Consider the following 22,268-nt stretch of genomic DNA (forward strand, 5'->3'; position numbering starts at 1 on the left):
TGTCATGGCATTACCCTGAAGCATTAAAGAATATGTTGAGTCCAGGCAGTGCCACTGATTACTTTCCGGATAAAAACTATTATTTTTCCCCCAATTTATTTAACCTATTATTTATTTAGTTAGTTATTGTTATCTATGCATCATCTACATAACATGTGTACAGAAAAATTGATGCTTCCTAGAATGTAGTTGCGGAGTTGGTTCATGCACAAGGAATAAGACATGGTACATATTTTTACATTTAGTATCTGTGCACAGGCTGTACAAGGAGCATGTGTGCCATTGATTTGACATTGCTCAGGATTTTCTGTCTCCCCTGCAAAATCCCATCATACAGAAGTATGGCAGCTCTGTTCTTTAGCTGCTCATCTCCATAGCTGTCCAGGCAGCTTTTGGATCCAGCACTCCTGATTTGCACAGCACACATTAGTTCACACTTAGCTCTTTTTGGTACAAACTATTTCCTTCTGGGATCAACTTCCACAAAAATTTTAAGATAATTCACTGCAGTGGCTATATAGACAAGACCAAGCCAGTCTTAATTCCTTTGCTTTTTAACACCGATGCCAGGCCTTGCAAGGCAGGTCTACAGGACCTTGGCATCAGACTATGCAAACAACAAACTGGTGTGCTGTCACAGAGGCTTCCCAATATGTCAAACACTCAGAAAATCCACAGATATGTCTGACATATGAGTAAAGTCTCTAGAGGTAATAGTCTGAGGAAAGTTGAACTAAGCCCTCTCAGGGACGCACCAGAACAACCCTAGAAAGTGTGAATATGATAGTCAGACAGTTTTCACCTGCTAGGGACAGGTGCTTTTCTCAGTGTTAGACAGTGGTGTAAGCAATAGTATCTCTGAGCCTGACATAGAAGTACATAGAGATGGGACGTTCTTTGCCACCCCTCTACACACACCCTGGCCCAGATTCTGCTGGGATCACAGCTGGAATCATACTCACTGTCAATTGAGAGTTCTGTTGGGATTGATTCAGGTTAATTGGCTGAGAGTGATTTTGTGCTGTTACACTCCAGTGAGCAGAAATACCAATGTAAATACAGAATGTTGCATAGAAAAACTGGAAATAATGTATGAAACCTTCTGAATTGTATTGTCTTTTAAGTGTTCTATGCATAGTTTGTGAGTGCTTGTGCATAGAGAGACTTACATAATTCAAGGAAAAGGAAATCCAAAAAGACTTCAGCAACACAGGCTAGGGAACCACAGTTTGCATGAAAGGACAGGACATGAGTTGCAAGCACATGCAATTAGATCACATAATCCTGTTGCAAAACTTGCTTGTTAGCTGTTATCTGAGGATCTCAGCAGGGAAGATGGGAAACAATGTAGAAGGAGACTTGAAGATAACGAAAGCAGAAAGGTATGAAGTGATTGTGCTCTTCAGATCAGCCTTTTAAGTTTCTGTGTCATCCTGCTTTTTGATGAGGTGTTGAAGAAGACAGCACTTATCAGTGCTCATCAAAGTTTAAAAAGAACTGTTAGTACTAGCAGTCTGAAGATACCAGGTCTAGCTAGGTTAAGAGACAGTCAAGTATTAAAGATGAAAACACTGTCAAAGACATATATTAGGTGCTTGCACTGTAACAGGCCATAGTTTACCTATGTGTGCTAGAGTACAGCCCTTTGTTACAGGCTTTGACTACATACCTTTGATGAAGAAAGAAGTGTAAAGAATAGGTAAGACACACTATAAATCTAGCATTAAAAACTGAGAAGCTGATCACATAGCATTGTAACAAGAAAAATACAATTATTGAATGGTTTCTTTTTGATTTATTGCAATTTAGGATGAATTAATACACAGAATTATTTATGCCAGAGATTGCAAAACAAATTAATTAATAAAGCAATGAACTGGTGATCAGAGGTCATTAAGTTCTTTTCAGCTGCTAAACTATGGCCTTAATATCTTCTCATATAGTAGCAACTTGCAATTAATTTCTCTTTCTTTATTCCAAGGCTGTCCAATAACAATTGTTTTAATAATTGTGTCGTTCAATAAATATTTTGTCAGAAAAAGTTTAGACAGTACTTCGTTCGCAAAGTACATACCGGTTATGAGTTATTACTATCACCAGTCATCTTAAATCAAATACAACATTGCCCCAAACTATGTAAATATAGGTAGTATGGTCAGAGGCCTGCCTTTTACTTAGTCACATCCAGACCAGTTAAGAAAAAGACTTCTGGAGAAAAAAAAGCTTCAAGGGACAAAAAAAAGATAGGAATTTTAAGATAAAGTGAAACTCTTTGCATTCATTTTCTTAATACCGATCGCCATACCACACAGCTCCCCTAATCTGTGCTTCTCAGATGCTCATTCTGTTCCTACAGTCATAAAATTTCCTTTAAAAACTGATTATTATGTTCAAGTAACGTTAGGAATATTTGTGGCATTGCAGAAGAAAACTATTGAAAGTGTTGATGAATAACTGCCACCAACTATAATTATGTGAAAAAGAGTGATCATTATAGCTGTCCAGGAGCAACCTTTCATTATAAACATATGGATCTCATATTTTAAAATACCATGGATTCCTGTGTGGGGCAAAGACGGACATAAACCATTAGAACCAACAACTAACTGACGTTGTGGATTACTGTGTTTGACAACTTTCTCATTTGCAGGCAAAACACTAGAACATCCTATTTTTTCAGAGAAACCTTAGTCATGGTATTTTAAAGAGGAGCTTGTAGAACCCATTAGTAGGTCATTATGCCCATAGAGATTTAGTCAATGCACACTGCCAGACTTTGTCATAGATTTTCCTTCTGTATCCTACTTTTCACAAGAAGGTAAGTATTTGAGATGAGTAAATGACAGACCATATTTTTCCAGTCCTGTTTTCTTGCACAAAGGGGAGTCAAGTTGGGATCCATCATAACATCAAATGAGGTCCAAACTGAAATATAACTGTTGAAAGAAAGTGTTGTCCCATTTTGATGTGCAGATGAGCAGCTTTAGCTAGAACACCCACAGTATGTGTCAGATACTCTCAGTAAGAGGCAACAAACCTGTCCTTTGGATAAAGGTTGTTGACAGAGAAATAGCAGAGGACATCTGCAGCACACCAAGTTTCCTGTCTCACAACTTCTATACAATGCCTCATAGGCATTTTTTTCATCTGTTTGTACATACTCTGACCACTTTAGTGTCCAGGCTCACTTCCATCTGCTCATACTTCTTAGTGCCTAAATAGTGGTGGCCCCATTTAGTTGTCATTTGTGCCCCATTTGCGAGTATATGCACTGTATCTGCTAGAAGCTCCTGAGTGAGCACCACCTGACTGCCTGAGCAGTGAAGACCTACTGATTCTGGGATTGCAGGTGATGGACAGGTACTTCATCTGGCAGTCACCATGCATTTTGACTGTTTCTTCTGCAGTGCAACTACCTGTGTGTTATCTCTCCCTAGTCTGTTAGGGTGGACATTAAATGGAACAGCCTTACCTCTATCCAGTTTCTTCCAATTATTCACTTTGAATCTTACAAAAATGATAAATTGCAGGAGGTGAATATAATGATCGTGAATGTGAAAGATAATTCCACATGGGTTGAAATAGGCATGTCCACACAGCCCTGAGAAAATTTACTGAGCTGTTCTAGTCACTTACAAGCTTTCCATTCTCCTGTGAGTTTCTGTGAAGACATAGAAATTTAAGATTTGGCATAAATCCTGAGTGCCTGGTCCTGTCTACTAAATGGAAACATACATGGCCTGCCAAGTTTCGATTAGGATTTGAATTGGGATCCAAGTTTCCTTATAAACACATGAAGTAATCATTCTGCTCAAGTCAGTACCCATCAGGTCTTAGTTAGAACATTGGTCCAGTCTTGGGCACCTCACTTAAAAAAAATTAGCCAATTGGAAAGAGACCAAAATGAAAGCAATAGGAGGTCTAGAAAACATATACTACTAGAAATAACTGCAAAATCTTGGATTGTTTAGTCCTTAGGGGTTTAGGTTGATTTGTTTTCTATTGAGAATTATTTCCAAGCCAGATCATTCCAATGATTTTGTTTATAGTGCTGCTCCACAAACAGTTATATTTGAAGGGTTAGTGAACTTCAGCACAGAGGCAGGAAAAAATATCAGGGGGAAGGGAGGGCTGAAACTCCTTAAGCCATCTTTGTCAAGAGATCTAACAAATCACATAACTACAACCCTGCATCTAACTGTATGTACTAGATTGGAGCGGGAGTGTTTTGTTTTCCATTTTTTCTCTTGGCATATGCATCACTATTATTCCTTGGTCAGTATAAGTCGTCACTTATAACTTCTCTGTCCCAGAAACAGATCAGATAATTAATTTTGGCACTGTCTGTATCTAATCTACAAGTAACCAAATCTTGCAGTGCTGCGGTCAAGCATGCTGAGGTCTTCAGACCCTTATTTTTTCCATCAACATTCATGCAGCCGTTTATATGTCTTTCCATCTTGGCTCAAAACACAGAGTTCAAGAAATTTGAGCTCTGATTACCAGAACTAGGTACAGTTGGCTCTATTTGTAGCCATTCCATCTCAACAGTATGAATTAAATCCACGTGAAGGAAGCAAACATGTTTATCTTCCCTCCTGCAAGATAGTTCTAGCACTTTGGCTAAATCTGATTACATGCTTGTGTGTTAGTGATGAAAGTGACAGACAAGGTGTCCGTGAGGAAACGTCTAAACTCATCGTAACTGACAGCATGGATGTGTCCTCAAAGTCACTTCTAACATTTCCTTTGCTTCAGTTTAACTGATCTAGCTTTGGAAACTTAACAGAGGGAATGGTTGTATTTAGAACTGTTCCTTGAAGTTGCCTCTCTTCACTGATGAGAGGGAAAAATGTAGGCTAACTGTGATCTTGAATTAATTGTTTCTGTTTACATGTCAGGATGTATACTAGCTAAATTGATTCCTGCCAATTTTGTAACTAGACTTAAACTCCTCCTTTACTAACCAGCATGTCTCACTATTGTATCACTGAGAGGTTCTCTCATCCCATGTACCCTGCTGCTGCCACCCTTCCATTTACTTGGTCTACAGAGAACCACTGGTTGAGTGGTCTATGCTCTGCTCTGAAATTAAAGCCATAAAAGCAGTAGATAATGAAAAGAGAATTGGTTTAGACCGTGTGGATCTGATAATGGGCTCTAATAATTAGTCTTTTATGTGATCTTTATGCACCATGGAGATTTCACATCTCATGCTGATATTATGCTAGTACAGGAAGGCTCAGAGGTCATGTTCCCACAACCTTCCAGAAGTTTGGATGTGTATATCTCAGGCTTATCCAAAGATGTGGGGATTGGACAGGAAAGTTCACATTTTGGCTATAGTTTATCTAAATATGACACATTAGCAGATTGATGACACATTAGCAGATTGCTTTGTGGTCTTGCAGTACATTCGCTTCTGATTTAGAGCAGGAAGGATAGCAGTCTTGAAAAATATTAAATAATAATAAAAACCACAGAACTGATTTTAACTTCAAATAAACTTCTACTTTTAAGTCAAAGCTCAGGTTATGGTTCAGGTTGGTTATTAGTTGAGATTTCTGCCCTCAACTGTGAGATTTGCATCTTTAGCTGCCTTCCAAAGTCAAACACAAAGTCTGTAAGACTGCCTTTTGGTGGAACTGTTTTGGTTCATTGAAAAAGTTTTCAAAGACAAGCCTAGTTTGCCATCTTCAGTTTTCTATGTTTGTTTTATCTATTACTCCACCATCTTCCTCCTTCTGTTATCAATAAATACAAATGCAACATATATATTATATAAATATGGTATAGCCTGTCATTTGGGCATGTTTTCAGCTTACTTTACCCAGATGTAATTGGTGAAACAGAGTGGAATCAGAGGCAGTGGCCTCATATACCTTAGCACTTCACTCTTTCATGACCTCATCCAACCAGTCTTCTAATTTCTTCAAACCACTTTTTTTCAAGCTACCTACTAAAACCAGCTTTTTGAACTACTTTATCTTCAACATTATGCCTGAACACCAACTTGCTTTGACTCAAGCCAATGCCAGTCAAAGACACCCTTTCAGAGAAGATCCCTGGAGGGCACATAAGCCAAAGTTCTGAAAAGTCAGTTTAGAGGAATAGCACCAAGTTCTGTCTTCTCCAGTTACCCACCAAGAGCTGTAACTGTCTTCATGTACCCAGCAGCTTCTTGTAACCATTTGGGAAACTGGAAAGTTTCAGAAACTCTCAGTCATCGTCACATTCGATCCAGTTAACTCACTCTTCATCTGCAATATTTTTGTGAACAGAAGAAAAGGCAAGGGAGGGAGGAATTGCCTGTGGATTGCCACATATATGGAATAATCTCTGAAGGGGGTAGGAAGGTGTATGGTGGCCCTGTTCCTCGACATTGAGAGGACTGCAACTAGTGTTGCAGATGTTTAAAGTGCATTTATAAGAACTTATTACACAAGTGAGACAATTACAGGAAAAGAACCTCTGTCTCACTCTGCAAAGTTCAACTTGGTCCCAGAATCAAGTGTTTCTCATTGGATCCATTGCAGTACTGCCTGGACAATAGATCTGGTACTCTGTCAAATAGTCTTTCCTAAGAACTACCTGACATAATTTTACTCAAGTTCTAGGATATGTTGTAATTTTTTTTTGCTTCATATTACCAGCATTTTTAAAAAACAGGACATTTGGAATTAACATATGTAATCATATAAGTGCAATTTTTCACTTATATTTTTTCCACTCCCTCTGTGCAAAGCAAGGCAACCAGTCAGCCTTGTCATATATATAATGAACACTTTTATAAACTATAAAAATATGGTTTATTTAAGTTACATATATTCGAGTTCTACTGGGAATACATTTAAGGCCTTTGGGACCTCTGAAAAGAGCACATGCATAGCTACAGGGCACATCTCAAGTTGATATTTGAAATGTTTCTAATTATAATTAATTTGAAATGGTTTGGGTATTGAAAGCTATGCTTTTAGAGTGGATGTGGTCAATGGGGATTAGTTTTAATTGTTGAAGTGTGCAGAGTTATGGCTGTAAAATAATACTGTGCTATCTGTTTTAAAACCATAATGGAGGCCACAGCACTTTTGGCTTTTGTAATTAATTTATTTTCCTTTCCAAGTTCCTAAGAAGCATGAAAACAGAATAAATAACTACTAACAAGAAATTCCCCCCCAATAACATTTTCTTTCGTGCTGCTAATTATAAAAAATAATTGCAAGTCACATTATATCATGGAAATTATTTGCTTTACACATCTTCTTGTGGTGAAAGAAAAGAAAAGAAAAGAAAAGAAAAGAAAAGAAAAGAAAAGAAAAGAAAAGAAAAGAAAAGAAAAGAAAAGAAAAGAAAAGAAAAGAAAAGAAAAGAAAAGAAAAGAAAAGAAAAGAAAAGAAAAGAAAAGAAAAGAAAAGAAAAGAAAGAGGAAGAGAAGAGAAGAGAAGAGAAGAGAAGAGAAGAGAAGAGAAGAGAAGAGAAGAGAAGAGAAGAGAAGAGAAGAGAAGAGAAGAGAAGAGAAGAGAAGAGAAGAGAAGAGAAGAGAAGAGAAGAGAAGAGAAGAGAAGAGAAGAGAAGAGAAGAGAGAAAAGAAAAGAAAGAAAAGAAAAGAAAAGAAAAGAAAAGAAAAGAAAAGAAAAGAAAAGAAAAGAAAAGAAAAGAAAAGAAAAGAAAAGAAAAGAAAAGAAAAGAAAAGAAAAGAAAAGAAAAGAAAAGAAAGAGTTGGATGATTTGATAAAATTTACTATCTCTATTGAGTAGGTTGGACAAACCTCTAGAGATTTATTCTGAAAATGTGAGGAGAAAAGCAGTTCCAGAGAAAACTGAGGAAGTAATAAATACAATATGTCTTAAAAACAGAAAGAAAACCCGAAGACCTAGAGACAAGTCAGCATAAAATATATGTTGATAAGCACTTAAGAAATTTTTAACCCAAAAGAACCAATCCCTTAATGATAGGGTGACCTGCTTAGTAGATGAGGGAAAGGCTGTCAGTGATGGCTAGCCAGATTTTAGTAAAACCTCTGGCACCATTTCCTATAGCATTTTCCTGGAGAAACTGGCTGCTCATGGCTTGGACAGGTGGACACTTTGATGGCCAGGCCCAGAGAGTACTGGTGAATGGAATTAAATCCAGCTGGCAGCCAGTCACAAGTGGTGTTTGCCAGGGCTCAGTTTTGGGGCAGTTCCTGTTTAACATCTTCTTAGTGATCAAGGTGAGGAGATCGAGTGTACCCTCAGTCAGTTTGCAGATGCCACCAATTTGGGCAGGAGTGTTGATCTGCTGGAGGGCAGCAAGGCTGTGCAGAAGGATCTGGACTGGCTGGATCGATGGGCCGAGACCAGTGGTATGAGGTTCAAGAAGGCCAAGTGCCAGGTCCAACCCCCAGCAGCGGTACGGGCTGGGGAAGAGTGGCTGGAAAGCAGCCCAGCAGAAAAGGAGACCTGGGGGTTCTGGTCAACAGGCTGAACATGAGCCAGCAGTGTGTCCAGGTGTCCAAGAAGGCCAATGGCAACCTGGCCTGTATCACCCATAATGTGGCCAGCAGGACCAGGGCAGGGACTGCCCTCCTTTCCTGGGCACTGGTGAGGCTACACCTCAAGTGCTGTGTCCAGTAATGGGCCCTCACTGTGAGAAAGACATTGAGGGGCTGGAACGTGTCCAGAGAAGGGCAATGGGTTGGTGATAGATGTGGAGCACAAGTACTATGAAGAGCAGCTGAGGGAGCTGGGGATGTTTAGCCTGGAGAAAAGGAGGCTGCGGGGAGACCGTATCACTCTCTATGACTGCCTGAAAGGAGTTTGTGTCATGGTGAGCATTGGTCTCTTCTCCCAATTAACAAACAATTAGTCGAGGAAATGGCCTCAAGTTGCACCAGAGGAGATTTAGACTGGATATTAGGAACAATTTCTTCAAGGAAAGGGTTGTCAAGCACTGGAATCAGCTGCCTGGGGAATTGCTTGAGTCAACCCCCTGGAGATGGTTAAAAGATGCGTAGATGTGGCACTCAGGGACATCATTTAGTGGTGGACTTGGCAGTGCTCGGTTTACAGTCAGACTCCATGATCTCAGAGATCTTCTACAACCTTAACAGTTCTATGAATCTATGAATTAAAAAATTAATCAAAGAGAAGTAATAACATTTTTTGACTATCATGACATAAAATATTCGGTTTTTGGAGAGAAGCATTAGAGAATCATAAATTTTCAAAAGATCTTTGAAACTGATGTCTCTAATTGTATTTTATTTACCAAAATCAGCAACCACATCTAAGCCAAAATCTTACACTATGAAAAACGAATTAGGAGATTTTCACTGCTAATCTGAACAGAACCATCAGCTTCCACAAGGGTCTTTTCAAGGTATCTTCCGCTATGAACTTGGAATAGTCATAAATACATTGGAGGACTGAATAAGAACCCAAAAGACATTGAGAAATTACAGAAATTATAAAATAAACAAGAGGCCTCCTAACTGGGACACATGCAAAGTAAAACATTTAATTGGGAATAGTCAAATTCCCTGCTATGGAATGAGGAATGATAGCTTTAATTTCTCCCACGTATCTAAGGGTTGTGCATCACAGCTCAAACATGAATCATTATTATTCTATACTGTAAAACAAAGGGAAGTATATGTAAATGTATGAGTGTGCATATATTTTTTGCTGGAAATATGAAATTATCTTTCTTGTATCCGCATTGTATCAATAGGAGCATTATAGCTATGCTGTAGGCACAAACAACAGGACTGTTTAAAGGTCTAGAAAACCAGAAAGCTTTAATGAAAGCATTGAAAAACTGGGCTTGTTTAGAGACCAGAAGTCAGTAAGTTAATAGGCAGGTGTGATAATAATTCCTGAATATATAGAAGGTTACTACAAACTAAAAAATACAAGTAATGTCTTTTTCGTGTTAGTTCACAATTTAAGGAAAAATTAGTTTGCTCAAATTACAACAAGGCATTTAAATTGGATACTAAAAACCTTTCTAATTTAGGCAGTGGAACAGGTTACTCAAAAGGTTAAAATCTTACTTTTTGAAGTTATGTGAGAACAACCATCTGTCAAGAATAGCCTTCCCAAAGCCAGTGGAGTACCCACAGAGGTCTGGCAACCCTTCAGCCATGTCGTTTATGACTGCACATAGGCTCTTACCTCCAAGCCTGCAGCACTTGCAGAATATGAAGTTTTACAGTTAATCTTAAAATTCCATGGACATTATACATTTTATTGGAGTAGTATAGGAGTCCAGTCATGGCCCATGACTCTGCTCCATAAACATTGAGGAAAATACAAATGTTTTTGTGCCCTCAAAAAAGTCAGATTCATTAGATGGTGAAAACATTGTGGTTTTAAGCTTCATACTACATGTCTCCATTTCCTTTTTTAATATATTCCTGCTGAATTTAATAATGTTTTAAGAATAATTAAATGCATATTTTCAACCTTACGTGAAATGCATTTTATTTATTTATATTTAAATTCAGTCTATTTCAAGAAGGGGGAAGTTCTTAAGACTTCAGCAGATTCATATCAGATGAGTAGGTGCTCTCGTGCTGAACTTTGCAATTTGTGTCTACATCGCTGAAAGCAATGAGAAGTTTTCTATTGCCTTTATTAGGTTTCTGTCAAATTAGAGATTCTTCTCCTGAGAAAAATCTGTAAATAACACTGAATAATTTGCAAACTAGGTAAAATCTGGGTTGTAACTGCGCTTGTAACTAGCGTGTAACTCCAGTGAAGTCTTGGGGGTCTACAGAGAGTAGCAAAATACCAAATTAGTTTCATGTTACCCAAGGTAACAGACTGAATTAATTTCAAAGAAAAAATCCATTAAAATTTCCACTGCCCCACCCAAAACCTACTGCAGAATATTCAAAGTTGTAATTGAAAATTATGCATTTTTCAACTTCCAAATACACAGAACACACTCAGTGAGAATAAATCGAGGATCATTGGTGATGATAAAACAAACTGATAACAGTTTGGAAGAATTCTGATATATTTGGCTATGATTAAATAGCATAACTATGTATAATCAAGCTACTTATTGTGGATATAATGTAAATGTAGTAACTTTTCTCCTTATTACTTGTAGCTGGCCCACTGGGAATATAACGGAGTCTGAGATTGCAAACAAACTTTACCAGAAACTTTAACAGAAAAAAATGACTAAATTTTCTATAATCATATGGTTACTTTTGTCATTTTAAGTATTGTACTGAAGAGCATTGTATCTCCATCATTCAAGTGCAAGACACTTAAAATGGGTTAATTCAGTATAAGTTTCTTATTTAAACACTGTTCTCCTTTAGCTGCTAGTGTCATGGCTAGGGTTCGCGAACGAAGATTTGGGCAGCTCTATCCACATTTGCTACAGGCACGCTGGTGGCTTATGAGACCAATACGTGACAGACATATCCGATTGCAAAAGGCACAGCAGAAAGACTCCTTAGATGGTATATTCTGCAATACACGGTTCTTTCTGCGTTGCCTTTTCTCCTCAAGGGTGATCCTGCGTGTGTTCTCAAAGAAGAAAGCTGCGTTATAGATGGTGTGTCTCCAGGCCTCCTGATTTGAGGGCAGAGTAGACCAGTTATGATGATCAATATGGCCAAGGCTGAGATGTTGTTTCAGGGAGTCCTTGTATCTTTTCTTCAGGGCTCCTCTCTTGCAGCAGCCGGTGGCAAGTTCACCATAAAGCAAGATCTTAGGGAGGCGGTGGTCCTTCATCCTTGAGACGTGCCCTGCCCATCGCAGCTGCGTTTTCAGTAACATGGCCTCAATACTTGTGGCTGCTGCTTGTTCTAGAACAGATGTATTGGTCACATAATCTGACCAGTGGATGTTTAGGATTGTACGGAGACAGTGTTGATGGAAGCGTTCTAGGAGACGCAGGTGGTGGCGGTAGATGACCCATGATTCAGATCCATATAAGAGAGTAGACAGCACAGTGGCTCTGTAAACACTGATCTTGGTGCTTTTCTTCAAGTGTTTATTACACCATACTCTTTTGTGGAGTTTTCCAAAAGCACTGTATGCCTTTACTAACCTGTTGTCTATCTCTCCGTCGATCTTACCATCTGAGGAGATGAGGCTACCGAGGTAATTAAACTGTTGGACTGATTTGAGCTCTGATTGGCCAATGGTGATGTGGGGATGATGGGGGACTTCCTGAGGTGCAGGTTGATGGAGGACCTCTGTCTTCTTTAAGCTGACTTCCAGCCCAAAGAGCTCAGCAGCATCTGCAAAGCAGGATGTTAAACGCTGCAGAGCTGCTTCTGTGTGGGCGACAAGGGCGGTGTCATCAGCATAAAGCAGCTCCCGCACAAGATGGTTTAAGGTCTTAGTGTGGGCCTTCAGTCGCCTGAGGTTGAATAGAATTCCATCAGTACGGTATCAAATGTAGATACTGTCCTGATCATCGAGGTCTGCTGTGGCCCTTTGGAGCATCATGCTAAAGAAGACTGTGAAGAGGGTAGGAGCAAGAACGCAGCCTTGTTTCACACCATTCTTACTTAAAAAGGGCTCAGAAAGTGTGTTGCCATATCTGACTTGGCCGTGCTGATCCTCATGGAGTGAGATGATCATTTTAAGGAACTTGGGGGGACAACCTAAACGTTCCAAAATCTGCCGCAGACCTTTTCTGCTCACAGTATCGAAAACCTTGGTGAGGTCAACAAAGGTTACATAGAGACCTTTGTTCTGTTCCCTACACTTCTCTTGCAGTTGTCTGAGAACAAATACCATGTCTGTGGTGCTCCTGTTGGCTCTGACTTTCGGGTAGGATTCCTTCTGCTATAGTGGGTATTAGTCTGTTCAAGAGTATTCTTGCCAGGATAATACCACGGTAATTTGAACAGTCTGATTTAGTACCTTTCTTCTTATACAAAGTGATGATGACTGTATCACAAAGGTCTGATGGTAGTTCACCGAGCTCCCAACAGCGCACCACAAACTTGTGAAATTTGGTGTGGAGTGCAAGGCCCCCATGTTTCCAGACTTCAGGTGGAATTCCATCAACCCCAGCTGCCTTGCCGATTTTCACCTGCTGTATGGCCTTGAGGGTTTCTCCTAAAGTGGGTGCAGTATCCAATTCATACTTTACTGGTTGTTGTGTGATGGACTGAATTGATGCTGCTAGTGTAATAGTCAATTGAAATGGTCTAATATGGTTACTGTTACAAGGATAGTATGGCAAAATCTAAGTCAGTTTAATCCATTTCAACATAAAATAATGGCATTTTATGCCAATATAATCTTTGTTTGTGTTTTGGTTTGTCTTAATTTTTTGTTTTGTTACTGGTGGTGTTAGAAATGGAACCAGACTAGTTCATGTTACTGCAATACAATTCTGTAGAAAGAATTAAGTGAATTCTTCTCATCACTTATTGGCATGGAAAATACAAAAAACACTGTGTCACTTATGGTGTTGTACCTGTGTTCACACCACATTCTTACCCTCTAATAATTTGTCATCCACAAAACTTAAGGCAGTCCACTTAACTCTGTTTGATTTTGAGCACAAATACTTTAGCAGATCTCCCATTCAAGAGCTCCTCAATGCTCTATAATAATGTTTTCACAGAAAATCAAGAAAGCAACTTTGGCTTTTCTTTGCTGTGAAAATGAGCAACATTTTAAGAATAGTACAAAGATAATAGGCCTTGTCTGTTGTGAACTCATTGATCTGCCTCTGTCAAAGCCATGACATACAAGCTGACTATCAACACCTAATTAAGGAACCCTCACAACTTTTCTCGAGATTAGAGATAATCTCTAATATGGAAAATAATATATGACTCCTTTGCAACAGTAGGCAAGTTACCCTTAAAAGATCATAGAAGATCACAGAATCATCAAGGTTGGGTCATCAAGATCATCTGGTTCAACTGTCAAGCCAGCACCACCACTGTAACCCCTAAACCATATCACCCAGCACCAGATCCAGATGCCTCTTTAACACCTCCAGGGATAGTGAATCCACCACCTCCCTGGGCAACCTATTCCAATGCCTGACCACCCTAACAGTGAAAAAGTTATTCTTATTTCTAATTTGAATCTCCCCTCTCTCTGCTAAAGGCCATTTCCTCTGGTCCTCTCACGGCAGGTGTGACAGGAGAGACCAACCCCCACCTCACCACAGCTATACTCTGTATTTGTACAGAGCAAGGAGGTCCCCCCTGAGCCTCCCCTCTAAGTAGCTTATGAGTCCTAACAGACTCTTTACCTCACATTTCCTTGATTACAGAGTTCCCCTGAGTTTACTTTCTCTTATTTCCACCTAAGCACTTTGTGCTAATTCTCAAGCTAATATTACATGTAATTATGGAAGTTGTTTTTAGAGTTTTCATTTAAGTAACTGGCCATATCTCCTCTGCTTGGCAGTAGGTAGGCAGCTCCAGATGTCAGAAAGACCTTTGCTCCCAGTAGTAACTTCTACTACTCCCAAGTCAGTATGCTTCTGGGCAGAAAAGAGAGATGAAAAGCTGTATCTCCAATTATTAGTTCCTTGAACCAACCAGTGTCACAGAAACAGTTCATTTTAAAGGAAAAAAAAATTAATCATATTTATTACAGGCGGAGCAAAATGTTTCTGATATATGAAAGACAAAGATAGTGTGGCCATTTGGGTTAGTCTTACTACATCCCAAATTGTCACAACACTTGCCAAAAGTGAATTTATCAGCTCAGTGCAACCAACAGATTTAGTTTATCTGAATGTCTTACAAGTAACAAGTTGTTTATAAAGGGTTTTGAAGACTGGGGGAAATCTAGTATTCTGTTGACATATGCTATTCTATTGACATATGCCATATATTTAATTTAATGCTGTGGTTCTGATGTCTCTTCTGATAAACTTTAGTAGAATCTATGCTAAGAAGAATGGAGCTGTTTCAGTATCTATGTGGTTTAAAATGCAGGGTTAGCAAAATGTTAATTGAAAAAATATTTATGTATATTATTGCAATTGCTTAGAGAAGAATTTTGCTAAAGTTTATTGGTCTATCAGTCCAGAATATTAAAAGTTTAGTATTTTTCAGATTTGTTGGCTTTTCTATAGTGAAAAAATCCTCTAAAAAAAGTGATTAAATAGCTCAATTTTTTTTTTAGGCATATTGGAGATAACATCTGTAGAAATTGGAGTTGTGGCAGTTAAGTCTATTAAGAGCAACTACTATTTAGCCATGAACAAAAAAGGAAAAGTCTACGGCTCTGTAAGTACCTTTTTTACATTCCAAATGGATTGCGGAAGTCAGCACCATTCTCTATCTTGACTACTGAAAACCCCACTTGTCTGTGTATTACTGCTAATTAGAGCTGAAGTGAGCTGTTCATCAAAATTTCATTCTCTGATAAACCAGGATCACTCCTCTACACAAGCTTCCTTTTGTTTGCTAAGCTCCTATCATACCAACACACATTCTGGGATTTATTATACTTACTGCTTCAGTCACATTTCTTATTAAGGAGAGGTCAATGGAGATGGTCCTACAAAATGTAGTCTTGAAGGCTTGTTTTTCATTTTTCTTCATTACAGTCACATTTAGCAGTAACTCTGGGAGGGATAAAGTGTACTCGAAGTCATGGAAACTTGAGCTGATTGAGTAAACACACCAAGTCATCAAACTACAACTTTGAAGGTTTCTAGAGTAGCCAGCTTTAGATTGACTGTGTTAATTAATACAAAAGATTATGGGCAGTACAGAGAGACATGAACTTGTATATCATCAGATATACTTAGTCTGAGCAGAATTTGGTTAACATTTGGAAGTTTTCCATGTATACAATATTTTTATTTGTGTTAAGTTTGGGGTTACTGATACTTTCAGGGGGAAAAAAAACAGACATGAAAACCACCCAAATAATCAAACAAACAAAAACAAACCAACCTAAGAAAACCCAGTAACTATCCAAATATTTTTAGTAGAGAGCAATATGATGTATAAATCTAACAACTAAACTCAAATGTATCCTCACACGTCTACGTGATTACACAAACACCAGATTCTTCCGCTATTACATTGGGTTTGGTTTGTAATTTTGCAATGTTTTGTCAGTTCCTGGAAAGGTTATGAGCCAATCTTCAGGTTGCTCAGTGTTCAGAACATCCATAGGCTTTGTGGACAGAAGGTCACAGATAGGAACTGGGTTTATCCTCAAGTGATGTGGTTAAGCCTCCTCCTTCTGCTGAAAATAATGAACTAATGCTAATCTTAACTAAGACTCAAGGGGCTTGAAGCCATTTGGCCTTCATTTTTAAGGAAACACTTCTACCAGGTGGGTTGAGTTCATACAAAAAATAAAAACTGTCCTCCCTCATCTGCACTGTGGCTAGTCACTCCTGGTTCAAAAGCGACCTTCTAAACTCTTTGACGGTGTCAAAGAATTACATTAAGGAAAGATCAGAACAAATAAATGTTTCTTAAACTCCTTTAAATGTACATTTTCATTTCTAAAATTACACTGTTCAGAACTACAGGATGATCAGGGCTTAGTCCTGCTCTGTTGAGAGATATAACTGTGTACTGAGTTATTCAGTATAGTCATTGTAGGTATGCTTCTTTATATAGGTGATGGTTTTAGCATGTCAACATCTTCAATTCACACATCTCAGTTTACAGTGTGAAGTTTAGTCATTTGTGATGGGCCAACCCAAAGCCCAAGACAAGTTTTCTTGCCCAAGTTGTTTGTCATGGCTGGTATGGTGAGAGTCCATAACCCTGTATACGTACAGAAGAAGTCAAAGCAGCTTTCATGTACCATAGGTGGAAACTGCTGCCAGAAGATTCAGTAATTCATAATGTATTAGAAATAGTGTTGACAGGAGGATACGACTGTGGAAAGCCTTCTTTTTAATTCCAGCTGAGATAATTTTTCAATATTCACATCATAAAATCACAGCATAATGATTTATCAAAACCTATTCCATAATACTTTAGCAATTTCAAGAATGCTTCTGTTATTATTTTTCCCAGACTCCCAAGATTTGCAGTTAGCCTCATATTACTACAGTGTGACAGCTTGCAGATGGATATGAATACCAGAACCAATAAAAATTGTAAAAACACTCTTGAGCATGTGTACAATAGACATTGGTGCAGGATTATGCTGAAATTTGTTTGAAATGAGCAAGGCAGTCCTGAGTAGCACTCACACCCCTGCCAATAAGACTTCTTAAGCACATCACAACATCATCTGTTCTCTCTCTATTGTCTAAGAATAGAGGTAAAAGTTTGGATTTGAGTACAATTCTGCATCTGGGAAAACAAGTTAAGTAAGACTTCTATGTTTACAAAATACTTTTCCATTTGACTGACTCTGGCTGGAACAAGGGACCAAAGGAAGACTCACTATTTGTTTTCTTTAACAAAATAAGCTGCCTGCAGATAGGAGCAATTACTACAGTTTAGAACTGTGATTAGTGGCGATAACTACCTTTTTAATACCTTGACACTCGAGGTGGCATATTACAGAAAATAAGTATTAAATTATCTATATAGCTTTGTGAATACAGGCAGTATCAGTAGTCACTTTGTAGAGAGTCTTCCTTGATAGTGTCTTCCCCAGCAATCATTGTTTAAATAACTAGTAATCCTAAAGTTAAAGACCAATTGAGTTTGAATATGTGCATATGTGAATATGAACACATGCAATTCTGTTAAGTATGTGTTCTGTGGTCTTAGAGGCAACTAAAACATTAATTATTAACAAAAAATTCTTACTGTATCAAAGTACTGAACATTAACTAGTTTTAAAATTCTAATTAAAGTTAATAGGTATGGAAAATATATTTTCAATAGTCTTATATCCTTTTTATTAATGTAGATACTTTCTATATGTGTATTACCTGAATATCTAGGGATGTTGATTGTAATAAAAGATACAATGTCCCTGAAATTCTTAACTGTACCATGAAAATTGTTTTATTATTCAGATTTCTTTCTTGTCTTGTTCATAGATAAATTAAAAATAGTACATGCACTTAGTATATCATACTCTGAGATTCTGACATGTTTCTGCCTGAGCTGTGAAATGACATCTTATTTTCTGAAATGCAGAAACGAAATACTAATTTTTCATTTTAATTTAATTATGTTGTAATCATTCCACTTTTAAAAGACCTCTAAATGGAATATAAGTAGTTTGTTAAAATTGGATGGATTTGTATGTAGGAATTACTTGTTTATGAAAACAAAGCATTCTTGGCTTCAGTATAGAAAAGTAGATCTGTGTAAAAGTGCATTTAACAACATGCTTCCACATGCTTGTATTTTTTATTCCTTCTAACAAATTGACAACTGGTTCTCCTTTAAAAACAGAAAACCTTAATCTCTGGTACTATAGAAAAAACTACTTTCAAGCTGTTTTAGTCAATAAGATACAGGATCATGCATGATTCTTTTTTAGGCTAAGCCCATCTTCAGGTAAACAAGGTAAAAAGGCCTCACATTCATTGTAATAGCAGCATGACAGTATTTGCAACCATCCAAAAAGCCCTATTTCATGATTAGTATGCTTTAAAGGATCTTACTTTAAATAAGAAGTACAGCTATGCCATACTTATTTGTTTAACATATGGTATCAATATCTTGTTCAAGATATTTAAGGGTTATATTTGTTAGAACTGAAATATGATTAATGATTTCAAGATTGCCTCCTTATACTTTTGAGTTTATGACTGAGAACTTGATTTAATATTGTTGCCGTATTCTAACACAGAGAAATTTAATTTCAGTTCTGACTAAATTATATAATTTCACTACTATAATTATGCACTGAGTAATTAATTATATATTTTGTTAGTTTCACTTTTTGCCGTCTAACTGATTTTGCTTTAAATACTGTGGACACAGTGAAACTTTAATTTAAATACACTGTAGAATCATAAAGGAGTGTCAGTGAACACTAAAATCTTCCAAATATTTTTAGAAAGTATTTGCCTTCAGTGTGCTGCAATTCTGAAACGTTATGTTTGTTCTGAATTTGTGTATTTTTTTCCTCTTTTAACAGAAGGAGTTTAATAGTGATTGCAAATTGAAGGAAAGAATAGAAGAAAATGGATATAACACATATGCATCCTTAAATTGGAAGCACAATGGAAGGCAAATGTTTGTGGCTCTGAATGGGAGGGGAACCACAAAGAGAGGACAGAAAACAAGAAGGAAAAACACTTCTGCTCACTTTCTTCCCATGGTGGTCATGTCATAGATGAACAAGCTATTTTTTTGATGAAGCTGAACCAAAGGCTGTTATGTCAAGAATGTTTGATAATTCTCTTAAAGGGTAAAAGCAGAGAAATAGCCCAGTCATCTGTATGCTTGAAATGAGAGCAGGGGAAGCCTTTGAAGGTTTTGTACTTATTGCTAGCACATGAAATACCTTTATTTAGTTTGTTGTCGTATCTTATAATCAAAATGCAAGCTGGATCAAAGGGGATGGAATTTATTGCCAGTGTGAACATTTTTTTTTTTTTAATCACTGCAACAGACCTTGATGGACATAAGACAATCTGTTGCGTGATCTTCATGGGGAATGCTATTTATGGAATACTAACTCATATCAAAGTCCTTAATTGCTCATTCAAGCCTAATGATTCAATGAACAGTTAGACACGCAAGCATTTACTGGAAGCACTTGGGTCATATGCACAAATAATGACATTTCTGGAGAAACCTTTTGGAAGAATGGATAGGATAAGCAAAGTAGTATATAACTGTTCTAACAAAATGAATAGTATGGTTTTCTTGTATGTTCTAAATTTGTTTCTTTTTATTTCTCTCTAAGTTATTTATTTAATAGGATGTTAAATATCTTTTTTATTTGAAATATTTTCCTCATTTGCTTCTTTGTTATTTTCCCTTTTTCTTAGTACTTCACAGAGCGGTTGATAGAGTAAGATGTCAAAACCTCAGAAGTACTCTGAGAATAGGTATTAGACAAGGCTTTAAAGGCAGAATTTAAAGTGTATACTCCATCTTTTTTCTAGACTATCTTGCACTTAAGCAAAAGACCAAACAAGCAGTGCTTGGATTTATGGTATTGGCTTCTTTATATTGGAGAAATTTTTGTACTTATAAGCACTCAAGAACAAACTTCAAGAAATACTTTGTTCAAGGGGTCTTTCTGCTATTTTGAAATTGAGAGGAGGGACCACATCTGTACTTGGATGTCAATGCATCTGTGTGTATATTCGGCTGACTTTGATTTCAGTTTGGAGCTAGGATCTAATGCATCGCAATCAGTGTGATATTCTGTAGCACACATTGGACTGGAACCTAGAGGTGGACAGCCCTGTTACAGTCACTGAGATTGCAGATGTTAAAATTAAACACTAGTGTGTAATTCCTAAGTATAACATTTGGCCTCTGAAAGCTAAGCAAGAAGGCAACACAGTCCTTCACTCCTTATTCAGTTAATGCTCTCATTCACCTATTTGCCATTGGTACCAACTCGTAGAATCACATGCATATAGTAAGAGCAATGTCTAATTCAGGACTGAGAGACAGAAGATCCAAAATCGTGCTCCTGCATTTTTCAGAGATTATTACTCATGTTTATTATATATGAGAGCCAACTGAAAAGCTGTGCTGGTTTCCAGCTTTAACATGACTTTCCTAACCATCACAGTAATTGAAGGCTCAAAACACATAACATCTAGCACATTTTTATGAAGTGTTACTAGTCCCATTGCTTAACTTGAGCAACTACAGTATAATAAAGTTAAGCATAATATGAAGTCTGTTCAATTAAAGGTACATAAGGTTTGTTTTATGTTTTGCTTTACTCATTCATTTTAGAGAGCTCTGGATAGCTCACCACTGTAACCATATTGAGATTCATTTTGTTAGAGCAGATAAATAGAAAACAGTACATCAAACAATTTATACCACTGTCTTCACCTTGTATTCCATTAAATAAATAAATAAGCCTTTGCAGTGTCTTTAGTAAGAAACAAAAGTAGTATAATATTATTTTGTTTTAAATACTTTAAGTGATAACTATAAGATTATATTGATGCTGCAGTTTATCTTCAATATTTCTTGTTGTGAAAAAGTTGGTTTTATTTTTATTGTTTGGAGACTGTATTTTGGTACAAAGGAGAGCCTTGCTTAATGTGTCTTTTTGAAAATGTTTAACCTCTATAAAGCCTGGTGTTGTTGGAATCTTCTATAACTTATTTAAGTCAATGTTTAACCAGCACTCCAATCTTAATCTGTTATTTAAATATTAGTTGGGGTTTTCTTTTAAAAAAAAGGCAAAAAAAATGCTTCCCCATAAAATACAAAATGGTTATATTTCCTGTCCTTAAATAAAGTCAGCTGTTTTAAAACTAGGAATTCATTGAGAGACAACATATTTTTAGTTAATAGCTGATGCTGTATTGCATGGTACTTTATCTCCAGATTTCTTCTTCACAAGTGACATTTTTCTAGAAAGAGAAATAAGAATTTCAGATTCTAAAAGTAGTTGCAGCTCACAGCAAAACAATTACTATGATAAAAATGAGCTTCTGTTGTTTAAATTTGTAATCAGTAATTAAAACTGACAAGTCATAGTGGACCACCAATCTTCAGTATGAGCTTGAGCAAATGCAGTATTGAATGACCTCTTAAAGAACATTTAGGGTACGAATGAAATTCTCTTCAGACAGAATTATCTAGATGACTTGGTCAGGGGAGGATTATGCATAAATATCATAGTACTCGAAACACTATGCTGCTCAAATGACAAGGTCAGAAAATATCACTTTTCCAAAGCAAGTCAGGAGCCATTTCTGAGATGAAAAGTGGTTTCTGAAAATTAAACAAAATGAAAAACGCTTGAAGGAATCAATGATTCCTGTGTGTTTGGTATACTGTAATACCCACTGTAGTGGGAGCAAACTGCAGACATTAGAGTATCCCAGATCCTCAAACATGAGCTCTGTTTTCTGTCACGCTCAGCATAACACTCCTGAGTAAAAGGAAAACAGGGAAAGGGGTTTAGAAAAGAAAAGGGATACAAAAATCACTGAGCAACAATGTATAGTATGTTATATTTAAATAAAAATAATAAAATGTGGGGATTAGAGAATAAAAGCATTGTCTTTGTTTGTTTTATTAATCTGAAATTATACTGCACAATAAAAATAAAAAGCGAAAAGATCTGTTGTACTACAGGCTGTGGTTTCATGCTGTATAGGCCCCAAACAAAACAAAAATCACTTGAACATGTCTAAGTATTTTGAATATTTTGTATGTGTGAGTCCACTATCTCTACACTAA

General features: G+C 37.2%; 1 protein-coding gene across 2 annotated transcripts in view; it reads left to right on the forward strand.

The window, feature by feature from the left end:
* The window catches only part of FGF10 (fibroblast growth factor 10), a 107,057-nt gene that overhangs the window by 45,142 nt on the left and 39,647 nt on the right, over positions 1-22,268 (forward strand). Inside the window, exons 3-4 of one of the 2 annotated variants that reach the window (XM_051804826.1) lie at positions 15,115-15,218; positions 19,015-22,082. In XM_051804826.1, coding sequence (XP_051660786.1) covers positions 15,115-15,218; positions 19,015-19,212 — 302 coding nt within the window. In that variant the 3' untranslated portion in view covers positions 19,213-22,082. Of the gene's footprint in view, positions 1-15,114; positions 15,219-19,014; positions 22,083-22,268 lie in introns of those variants that run through there. The other variant, XR_007907297.1, reaches the window with a different exon arrangement.

The sequence above is a fragment of the Manacus candei genome, unplaced genomic scaffold (assembly GCF_025592945.1).
Source record: "Manacus candei isolate 608988 ecotype Guabito, Panama unplaced genomic scaffold, ASM2559294v1 h1tg000061l, whole genome shotgun sequence".
NCBI classification, from domain to species: domain Eukaryota; kingdom Metazoa; phylum Chordata; class Aves; order Passeriformes; family Pipridae; genus Manacus; species Manacus candei.